The sequence below is a fragment of the Plectropomus leopardus genome, chromosome 8, assembly GCF_026936395.1.
Source record: "Plectropomus leopardus strain MGB_pleo_1.0 chromosome 8, ASM2693639v1, whole genome shotgun sequence".
Classification (NCBI taxonomy): Eukaryota; Metazoa; Chordata; class Actinopteri; order Perciformes; family Serranidae; genus Plectropomus; species Plectropomus leopardus.
Genome location: NC_142183.1, coordinates 27,645,750 through 27,657,140, shown reverse-complemented (window position 1 = coordinate 27,657,140; position 11,391 = coordinate 27,645,750). Strand labels below are relative to the sequence as shown.

Here is an 11,391-nt window from a genome sequence, read left to right as displayed (position 1 = left end):
GATGAGAAATGTCAAGGTAAAACTTCACTTTATCCCGAGGCTCAATATGGTTTCTTAGCCCCCCCCCCTTCCAAGTCATAAACATATCTAAATATCAAAGACTGATTAATTGGAAAAATTGTTTATGAGTCATGGTCATCTTCATGGACCCCCCAGATATTTAACTGTTGATTGCAGCCAAATTTTTTGACCAATCTTGCTCATTGATAACAGAAAGTTATTCATAGTATATTCGTATATTCATCCAAAGATACTGTAAACCACGTTTGGTGTAGATCAACTCAAAGTTCTATTCATTTAAAACTTTTCCAAACAATTCAAAACCGCGGGAAATCCAGTAAGCGGACCTTGAGCAATTCAGGGCATTTTTGTAGAGTACACTCAGACTGAGCTGCACCTGTACGACCGATTTCACATCAACTGGGTTTATGGTGTGACGGGCCGCATGGCTTTTTCAAAAATGGCCTTCATTACAGCACCACCATGTGGCAGATTGGGGTGATTTTTGATAGGCATGTTCATAACACTAGTCCAGATGTCTCCAGTGATTTTCATGGGGATTGGTTGAAGTCAAATGAATTAATAATTCATAAATAACAATTAATTGGTTAAATCCCCCAATTTCTTAAAAAGAAATTAAACTACAGCTTCGGCTATATTTTATGCGCGCGCGCGCGCGCGCAACCACACACACACACACACACACACACACACACACACACACACACACACACACACACACACAGTTAAAAAAAAAAAGAGAAAAGTGGCTCCAGTGTATCTTTGTCGATGACGCCACCAAGTGGTTGGGAAATAGGAGTATTTTACTCACAGGAAACAGCACAGGAACTGAAAGTGTAAATTGAATTTACAAAGTAGTTTTGATTTTATCGTGTAAAATGAAATATTGCATTTTTTTTTATCACGTTTGTTGACACTTTTCTCCCCCCACCATATTCGGTCTCGCTTTCCATTGTTAATGCTTCTAAGTGGAAGTAAAAGTAAATGAAATTATTAACAAATTCTGTCACCTCGTCTTGTTGTCCTCATTTTGTGTCCACTGTGTAGAAACCGAGTGGCCTACGAAACAAATAGAAAATCTCTATTAGTTTTTTAATAGTTTCTCAAATATATTTGTCAAAAACAAACAAAAAAACAACTTATAGATGGGGTAAGGGTAATAACATCAGAATAAGGTTAAACGCACAGTAATAGGCCTACATAGTGCAAATATGAATCAAATAATAAACAAAAAAATACTATAGGTATGAATAGGCTATGTTATAAATAAACGAAACACATAACAGAGAATAGCCTACAGGAAATGTCATGAAAGCCCTTACTAATTGACTGCTGTTGTTGAAGTCATCAGCTACGTGGGTCTTTAAAAATACGTGCACACTCTGCCACCTGCATTAAAACGCCAGTGGGAGGCAGTGTTGTCGAGTGAGAAACAAAGACGAGGTGGAGTTGTGCTTGTTTTGACCACCAGAGAAGACTGAAGAGAAGCTTTCCTGAGGGATATCTGCTTTACGAGTGTGAATATCACACGAGGTGGTTGGTAACTTTTTAACTACTACTTTTTAACCGTTTATTTTCTCGTGAAGAGTAAAACAACATAACTACGAGTTTAATCTTGAAAAAGTGTGTTTTCAAACTATCTTACAAATAGTCTGACAACAGTTTTTGTTCTGTTTTAACACAATGTTAACACCGCCCCCACGAACTGTATTTTACAAGAAAACGTGCGCACCACACAGCCTCTGTCCCACGTGTCTCAAATAGCTGTTGCTCAAAAACATCACGAGTGGCTGCTGCAGCTGTGGGTGCTACAAATACAGCACATGGTAGCGTTTGGTAGCTGCTTGTAGCGACGGACACCACCGGGCCCCAAACTCTGAGCTGGACTGACTTCTCAGTTAAAGTTGCTCAACTTTTACATTTGCAACCGTTAGTTGTAAAATACTAACAACTTTGAAGTCGTCTATCTTTGTGCAAGGTTGTGCGCGAGCCATATATATCGAGTTCGAGGACCTTTAGAAACACCTGTCCCGCTCCGCCTGCAGCAGCCACGCAGAAGCTAGCATGTCGACTGGCAAAAATGAAGTTAAAAGCTGCCCCATCCCGACCAGGGTGCTCACCCTGAAGGACTGGTCCCAGCTACCAGACTGTTACAGCCAGACACCCGGGGGGACCCTCTTCTCCACCACGCCTGGAGGTAAAAACTGTGGATTGCGACGCTTTTTTTTTTTTGAAGTGTCATACTTTGTCTACTTTTGTTTTCTGAAAAGCGTTTACGCTACGGAACTTTCGAGAGAAAGTTAGCTAACTTTAGTAGCTGTAACTCGACGGTTTGTGCGTACGCTCAAAAGCTCACAGTTAAGTGATGCGCTCTCGCGAGAAGCTGCAAACAATACAAACATGCTTAAATCTGCCGATAAAATACAGTTTTTAAAATATTTAGCTCACCCAAACATGATAAAATTTATCAATGGGAAAATGTAACAAGTAATTAAAATCCGAAATAGCGTAAAGTTGGATAGATGCCTTATTGCTTAGTTTCTGTACACTGACAGATGGCTGCAGCTCTCTTGTTGTCAACAAGTTTGGTAATCGCACCCGTTGTCTCTCAAATTTGCTGTCGTCTGTTGACTTTGGTAAAGTGAACCAAACAATGCACTTAAGACGTACTTTTATATGTTATACTTGTACATAAGTATTATTGAGTCAGACTGTATTTTTTTTCCAAAATATTATGTTTCAGAGTACAATAGTAGCAACTTAGAGTTGCATGAGACTTGAACACTGGCATACCAATGCATAACACAGTGAGGTCTTAATAGCCATGTGTTGCTACACCAAACAATTACAATTACTGATGTAATGTTTCAAAATAATAATAGTGTTGCAGTACTTAGATACTTTTTTGGAGTGTCTGTACTTTACTTTATTAAGTTAATTTTATATTCCTGTCAACTTTCACTTATAATTCTCTACATTTCCCTAAATAACAATTTATACTTTTACGCCGCTACATTTCCCCTTAACATTTTAGTAAGTAACTACAAAATAGGGAAGCAAGGGACAATGGTGTTGAAGGACAAAGAAAATGACATGATGGGAAGATAAAACAGATTTTATTCTTAAAATCCTTAAAACTCCTAATTTTTTAAGTGTAATGCACACTCAAATTTTATATGGTTTATGTTATGATGAAATGTATAATACTTAAGTGCATTTCTTTATCATTGAATTACTTTTGATACTTAAGTACATTCAATATCACACACTGCATGACTTTCTAATATTCTAATAGGTGACTTTAACTTCTGCCAAAGTCATTTTTTTGGCATGATATTTGTACATTTTCCTAATTATGACTTTCATATGCTTAATCCATCACTAACTGCTGTCAAATGAATACCACATAGTATCAAACAAGTATATATTTTCATTGCTGACATCAGAACAATAATAGTAACTTTGACTTACAAGAGACATGAATATTGACATAAACATGACAAACAAAAGCGTAACACACACAGTGAGGTCTTAACAAACTGTCACTTGTTGCTGCGTTGAAAACACTGACTTCTAAAGACAACAAGAGCTGTCTAACCCGTGACTTGTAATTTAAAGGGTGTGTGTGTACAGCTGCCAGAACAGTGATTGGCCTCTGCCTGGTGGAGGAGTTGGAGGCCGTCCTATCCCCGCCGCTCTTTGCTTTGCATTTCAGGAACAGTAGGGAACATTCTGTACAAGTTAAGAGGAGGAGGAGGAAGGAAAGGCAATGTCTAATGCATGTGCAGAGTGAGCAGTGTTTTTATTTTTATTTTTAAATTTATGCAAAGTTGACTGCACCAGTAAATGCAGCATAGGAAGTTGCAACAAAAACTGATTTGTTTTCCACTTTGTGTGCAACACATTTCACCGATGGGGGCATGCCATGTGTTGCAGGACTGGCCCCCTTTTTTACATAACTGCTCTGTGTGCCAGTGTTGCCTTGCAATGCAGTTGTTGCGCTATGGCTTGCATTCCAGCCCCCTTTCCTCGCCCCAATTCTCTCTCTCTTCCCCCTCTGCTTTACTTCCCTTTGTCCAGGATGAACTGCTCACCATTCAGTTATTACATAACATGTTTTTCCTTGTGGGGAAGCTGAGCAGATACTGTACAAACTCCAGCAAAGATGCAGCAGAACACTCCTTGACTCAGTCATGTCCTGGTCAAACTTCTCACAACACGTCATTTATGACACTGTTTTCGCTTGGAGAGATGGCCCAAGTCCAAGACACGCTGAAAAGATGTGGCATGCTGCAGGATTTGTGTGGATCTTCAGTTATGTCACCACTGTGACAAAACTTGAAGAAAGCTGTTCTTTGATACACACCTAAGCATGTAATTTCTGCAGTGAACTATATAAAGATTTCACCCCGTCAAAGAACAAACATGTGGCTTTAATCTCAGGGCCTCTTGCTTCAAAGGGAGAATGTTTTGTGCTCTGATTTCCTAGAACTCACTGCAGTGGCAGACTTCAGCCCTCCCCTCTGCACACACACAGAACCCCCCTGTTTTTCCCAACTAACCCCCCCCCCCTTCACTCCCAGGAAGTGAGATTTTATGTTTACTGTAGGTCAAACACCAGACTTTCTTTTCTCTATCTTGAACACAGGTACCCGCATCATCTATGACAGGAAATTTTTGTTGGATTGCCGAAACTCCCCTCTTGCCCGGACCCCCCCATGCTGTCTGCCCCAGATCCCAGGGGTAACAGTACCTGCTACACACTCTATGGGGAAACTGCAGGATCTCAAAGAGGAGGCTGAGGAGGAAGAGAAGGACATTGCAGGTAAACAAACGACTAGCTTGACTAGTTTTATAGAGTGAACTTTACTGATAAATGCACATTTCCAAGTTCATGTGTGCACTCACACATGTCCATTTCCATACACTTTTCATGCTTTTGGTGGTTTGAAAAAAATCAAAATATCTCCCACAGTGCACAATTTTGGAGTCTTGGCTAATAAGAAGAACTTCACATATCAATTTCCTCACGTGTTTTTCCAGCTTAATGTGGAATTTTTATGCACTTGCATCCCTTTCGTTTCCCCCACAAGTCATCATTTTACATTGCCATGAGTACGCAGCATGTGCTAATACAGCAGATAGGCGCTGCATGTGTTCCTGCAGTGCTGTGCGTACATTTTTGCAGCACAGCAGTTGTGCTGGGTTGAGTAGTGGGATAGGATTGCTCAGTCATTATCAGCATGTGCTAGTTTAGTCTTTCAGGGGCTGTGCCTGAGTATAACCAGGCGTTTAAAACTAGGCCAGGGGCTTCTTACTCAATGTATATCATACTGTATAGATAGGCTTTCTCTGTGCTTTAGGTTCATGTTGTCAGCTGTTAATTTGTTGCTCCAAGGTTAAGAAAGATAACAGCTCTTTAGCAAATGGATTTACTGAATTTTCTGTGTTTCTGATAGCCCTCACCAGAGGATACAATAGCTTGTTGATAAAAGACCCAAATTCTGCAATGATTCATGACAAAGATTTGGGCTCATGGGCAACTTTAGACAGCTATGTATCATAGAGTGAAATATATCAATCTGTCAATTTGTCCCTCTCAATCCCTCCTGTCAAACTAAAGACCACAAGGATTATTGTTGACCCCATTATATCTCTGCCCCCCTTATCTTGGTTGGTAAACACACAGGATGTGTCATGTGGTCTGGATTTTTGAGCTACATCCATTTAGTTAAATGCCATTGTTTTTCTCTTGCCAGTTACAAAATGCATTGATAAGCTCTGCACTTTGCCGTCTTCTCTGTCAGCCGTTAAGGTGTGGTCGTACTTTGGGTGCAAACACAAATGTTAACTGCCAGCTGATTGTCAAATACCTCGCCTTTTAATCCTAACTGTTTGTTCTCTCCATTTTCAACAGATGAAAACCAATTTGAGATGGACATCTGAGCTCCAGTATTACCTCCTGTGGAGAGTTATTAGTTCAAACACCTCCAAGGTCTTTAATGACTGTAATGTATTACATATAAAGCTTTTTTTCACCTTTTTTTTACAAAAAAATAAAAGCTTTGTGAGGAACCAAAAAAGAATTGGGGTAAAGTTGGAAAACTTTAGGGTGTTTATGACCCTAAAAAGTCTATTAAGTAAAGAAATGGGATTTAATGGGTTGTTTGGTTATTCACTCACTTTGGAGCTGCAGCAGGATTGAAAAAATCCATTTTGATTTCACTTTTTTTAATCTTTTGTAAATAACATTGTACAATGTAGCCTATTTTTTAAGTTGGGGAATATAAGATGATTACATTAAGACATGTAGAGTTTTTCACTGCAGGCATCAGTTGTTTTGTTGTATTTCTCCCCCAAAATGGATGGCTAACAAGTGTCTCCTAATACTGGGGGTCAGGGCCTACTGAAAATCAGCTCCTATGCTATTTTGTATGGAGGGAGAGCTGAAATGTGAATAATTTCAAATAAAGGCAATTCAAAATGTCAGCAACTGTGTGTGTGGTTTTTTTCATTAAATATATATTACATTCTATTAATAGCAATGTTTAGGACATTGTTGTTTTTGCATCTATTATGTTAAGTGTATTAAAACCATCGCTATACGTAAATTTCTTACCTCATAGAGCTGCATGCCTTCGTGAAGAGCATTCATTCTATATTACACACACAGAAAACACAGTGTATAGCAGGGAAAAAGGCCTCCTTCAGTCAAGTTACTGCCTTATTATTATAAATATTTTCATAATATTTAGGAGTTTTATTTTTAGGTTTTGCATTTATATTTTTTCATTCAGTGTTTCAAGTCATGACAATTTGGCCCTTGAAGCTCAATGCTTGTGTTTCATAAGGGCCGTATGCCCTGTATGGAAAATCTGTGGTCTGTTAATGTGTGCCTAGTGTACAGTATAAAGAGGAGGAGCTATATTTCCTTAAGAGCCTTTCTGTAGCACCTTGTGTAACGGAAAATCATGTGGCCACAGAAACCTACATCTTAGGGAGTTGCGTAACTGTCTCATGGATGGAGTGGTATGTTTTAGTGCAGTGGTGGAGTGAACTCCCCTCACACAGGCAGAAACACTTGGCCTATCTGGGTCGAATTGAAGCTTTAGTTATTAGCGTTTAGGTCAAACATAAGCATACTTTATGTTGCCCAAGATGGAATATTAAACAGTCTGATATATTTCTTAGTACATATACCTCTGTTGATACTTAACCAATAAAATGCAGAAGTGTATTAAAAGCAAAAGTTTTATAGTAATTTTGTAATATTTTGAACAACAGAATGTGTATCATTAGCAAGGCTGAAAGGCTGAAGGCTCCTCAGACCCATGTACACTGTGTATTCAGCCTCTGTCACCAGGGTCAGGGCTAGGTATGTCTGCCTGTTCCAGACTCTGAGCCGTAGATTAGGGAAGCTGACTGTAGGAGTAGGTCTGATTTTAAGGAATGAGGTCAGCTGCAGCTCAAGGCTAGACATATTGAAACCTCTCTGCAATGTGGGGGTGGGCTGTGACACCTGCTAGTTTTTCACCAGGCAGTTCTCTCAGATATGCAATGGTGAATTTATTAATAATGTATGAGTCATTCTGGGGCACAAATAGCAGAAATATTTGTTTCAGCAATGATGACCCAAAAACTTTGATTTTTAACACAATTGCTGATGTTTTAGTATATCTTCAAAGTTAGAATAGAAAAGCAGTCCTCTCTGTATGGCATCATGTGTAAGTTTATGATGTGGGTCAGTCTGCTCAGCTGGTCGAGTCCCATGGTCTTGCAGATGTGACCGTTAATTACTTTGTATTGCATCAAAGTTAACTACTGCCTTTTGGCCAGGAGGCTCTGACTTACATTATTTTATGTAAGATGAGACTCATCACAGGTTTAAGCCTGTGCTCATTATTTGGCTCATCACCATTCTTCTAAGAGCATGCTGCTTCCTGTGTGCCATAGCGTTAGCGCGCCCTACAGCAAATACTGGACCCAAATGCACTGAAGCGTATACTGATAAGATAACTTTTTGCCAAAGTCAGAGTAATACTTCATCACTTGGCTTCTTGTAAAACGTGCAGCCTGACCTGCATGTACTGTTTGAACAAGTTTGTGTGTATGTTTGCACTAGGCTGCACGTGAGAATAAGGACAGGTGACTCTAAAAAAACGGCACATGCTCTTGCTATGTAGTTTTGAGGGATTTCCTGTCTGGCAGAGAGGGAGATATGAAACTGAAAATAATACTCAAATATTTTTTGGTGAAACACGGTTTGGAGTGGGTTATTAATGACATGTACATTTACTGGTACCCCAGATGTACCAATCCTATGGGATTCTGGAGTGGGCACTAATGTACAAACATAGGTGACCAGAATAAGGGGTGAGAGCTGCCATGCCATGTCATGCTACAGGTTTATATAGATTCATATATAGGCATTTGATTTTATTTCTAATACAATCTATTTTTATTTCTATAATTCCCAGGTAGCCAAAATGACCTGGCCGATTATCTGCCCGCACTCGGCACGCTTGAAGATATAAGTCAGAGCAAAAAACCTGACCCAATTGTGGCTGTTGACACTACCATCACAGGGGTGTTATCAGAAACAACCTGCCCCAGCATCGTCCAAAACTCAGTGCCAGAAAAATGAGTCGGACTGCGTCTAGTTGCCTGGCTCAGCTTAAATGCAGGATAAACAACGCCCTAGAATCGGATGAAATAAACTGGCCAGATTCTGCTGTCATTACAGGGCTTTTATCAGATTTTGGGCCCAGCATCGGCCCAAACTCAGCACTCAACAAGAAATAAGTCCGACTGCATCTGGTTGCCTGACTGGCCTGAGACTCCAGGTGAATGACACCCCAGAATCAGGCTAAATAAAATGGCCCAATTACAGCTGCCATCACAGGGCCGTTATCAAAAAAATGACCTGGCCCAGCATTGGCCCAAACTTGGCACACCTGAAGAAATAAGTTTGGCATCTGGTTGCCCAACTTGGTTGAGACTCAGGATGAATGAGAATCGGGCAAAATAAACTGGCCCAATTACAGCTGCTGTAACTGCATTCACCAGGCCGTTATCAGAAATGACCAGGCCCAGAATCGACCCAGACTTGGTTTGCTGGAAGAAATCAGTCAGGCTGCGTCTGGTTGGCCAACTCGACTGAGACGGTGGGATTCTGGGATTAATGAAACCCCAGAATCAGGCAAAATAAACTGGCCCGATTCTGGCTGCCGACACTGCCATCACTGGGTTAGAACTAACTACTCAACGCATCTACAATATATTCCTTTACCTTTATCAATAGGTCTGACCCATGGAAAACCAGTGATGACAAATCATATCAACAGTCTCATACCTAAAAAGTCATGGCTTTAGATGATACAAATGCACACATATCATTGTGATTACAGGTTTTAAGTTTGTTGAATTTGGACAAAACTCACAAATGAATGCATGCAAAATCCCTTATCCATCTGCACAATAGCATGACAGCCAATCTGTATTTGTCATAGATATTGTGTCATTTATTATCATTGTACAACACAAGGCTGCAGTAACAGAGTACAGTTGTAGTCTCTTCATGCTGCACGAGAAAACAAACACAAGACAAAAATAGCCGTGCATTCCTGTTGTGCATTTTTTGAATTTGCGTCAGGAGGAGGAATGTTAACAGTGGCAAAAATCACAAACGCCACATATATATGTTAAGTTTTCTTCGGTCATTTTTAGTTAATATAAATGTGCAGACAATTTTGCAGCAGAGTGGGAGACCCTTGCTGGCACTTTTATCACTGAGCATGTGACAGTGACACATAAGCTTGCCAGTAACTCACAGGACAAGGTATCCATCACAGAGCTCGGTCCAAAACTGTCTGCAAACATGCCATCGAAAAGGCTTATTTTATAGTTTATATGCTGGATTCTACAGACCCTTATATTGTTATATTGTGAGCCTTGCAAAAATATAATTCCATATATTTTCAGAGGTACAATTTGTCCAAATTATTTAGAAAAAAAAAGTATTTAGTGCTATTCAACTGTCACACAACACTAAAGCAAAATAGTTACCAAAAGTGTATAAATGTAACAAAATGTTTTGCTTGCTCCTGTTATAAAATGCTTCATAATGGCTTTCAGATAAACAGCCAATGGTTTGAATGCCATACATCCATAAAATGTTGTTTTGGAAAATATTATCCTTGTTCCACTGTAAACAACTTCCCCCCTGACCACTCCATGCTTTCAGTCTGAGTTCCAATGAACTCTTGCTCTATTGCTCTTTTCCATAGACGAACTATTCCCCCTTTTCATCCCCTTCTCCCTCCCTGCTCCCCTTCCACTTTCCCTGTAAGAAGGTCTGGAAGTGTTGGGCTGGCTGACGAGGCTCTATTTTTGTCAGCTGCTCCTGCTGAAGCCATTGGTACAGGCTCAGGCTGAATTGCCCGGGTGACGATGTAAACAGACACTCACACACACGGCCTGCGTGGTCACATCTATCATGACAGGGTGGGGACGGGGGCTGAAATGAACTGCATTTTTGCTTTGCTGTTTGTCTCATGCATGGACACATTCTCAGACTTAACATTATATTATCTTAGATACTTATTTGCAGGAATTAAGTCTACGGTTTTAGAGAGTGACTTTTGATTAGTAAATGATATTCAGTTCCTAGATGTGCTGCCCTTTATGAACAGCATGTGTCTCAGATTTGATTTCAGTTTGTTGGATTACAGTAGATTAATAGACAAGTAGAGTACATGTCATCACATCATTATAACCCCTGTGGATGAGGTTTGCAACAAAGGTCTATATGAAGGTCTTGAAATGTAGAGAATTACAAGAAACACACACCCTGCACTGTGAGCAAACCTTGGCCATACTCACAAATACAACAAATAACTTTGGAATGACAATGGAGAACATGCTTTGTTGCCAAGTATTTGGCACAATTTAAGGGGAAAAAAGGCTATCATTCCTTTGCTATTTGTTGTAGAATCCCCGATATGCCTCACAGGACAGTCTCAGATCAGTCTTTTAACAGCTGCTTCCAGGCGATTGCTTAATGTGTCACCAGTAACAGTACCTTTCACCAACATGTTTTCCATGCATGACTTAGTTTGAACCAGCTGTAAATATAGCTTAGTGTGTATGTCAAAGGTCAGGTCCTTGTTTTTCGGTAGTACCCTCGGTCCACAACTCGGTCTGTTGTTTCAGGCCACCTATTGTACACACTCATTTTGCAAGCTTTTATCACATGTTGCTACATGGTCTGGTATCACCTTGCAGAACAGAGAGACCCCTTCCTTTTAAGCACTGTCAATGGCAGCTGTAAAGCTGGCTGGCTGCTGGTATGCTACTATGTTCATACTAGAC

At 40.1% G+C, this 11,391-nt stretch overlaps 1 protein-coding gene across 1 annotated transcript; it reads left to right on the top strand.

Annotated features, from left to right (window-relative positions):
- The first annotated feature begins 1,806 nt into the window (after positions 1–1,806).
- eif4ebp3l (eukaryotic translation initiation factor 4E binding protein 3, like) lies at positions 1,807–6,510 on the top strand. The gene is made up of 3 exons (XM_042493763.2): positions 1,807–2,218; positions 4,670–4,846; positions 5,939–6,510. Exons 1-3 carry the CDS (start codon positions 2,086–2,088, stop codon positions 5,965–5,967), a joined length of 339 nt encoding a protein of 112 aa, XP_042349697.1. The 5' UTR covers positions 1,807–2,085; the 3' UTR covers positions 5,968–6,510.
- The last annotated feature ends 4,881 nt before the right edge of the window (positions 6,511–11,391 follow it).

Excerpts from the sequence above, each read along its gene's own strand:
- eif4ebp3l (XM_042493763.2), top strand. The coding sequence starts at position 2,086 with ATGTCGACTGGCAAAAATGAAGTTAAAAGCTGCCCCATCCCGACCAGG. Across the intron at positions 2,219-4,669 it reads CTTCTCCACCACGCCTGGAG|GTACCCGCATCATCTATGAC; the intron begins GTAAAAACTGTG and ends TCTTGAACACAG. Across the intron at positions 4,847-5,938 it reads GGAAGAGAAGGACATTGCAG|ATGAAAACCAATTTGAGATG; the intron begins GTAAACAAACGA and ends CATTTTCAACAG.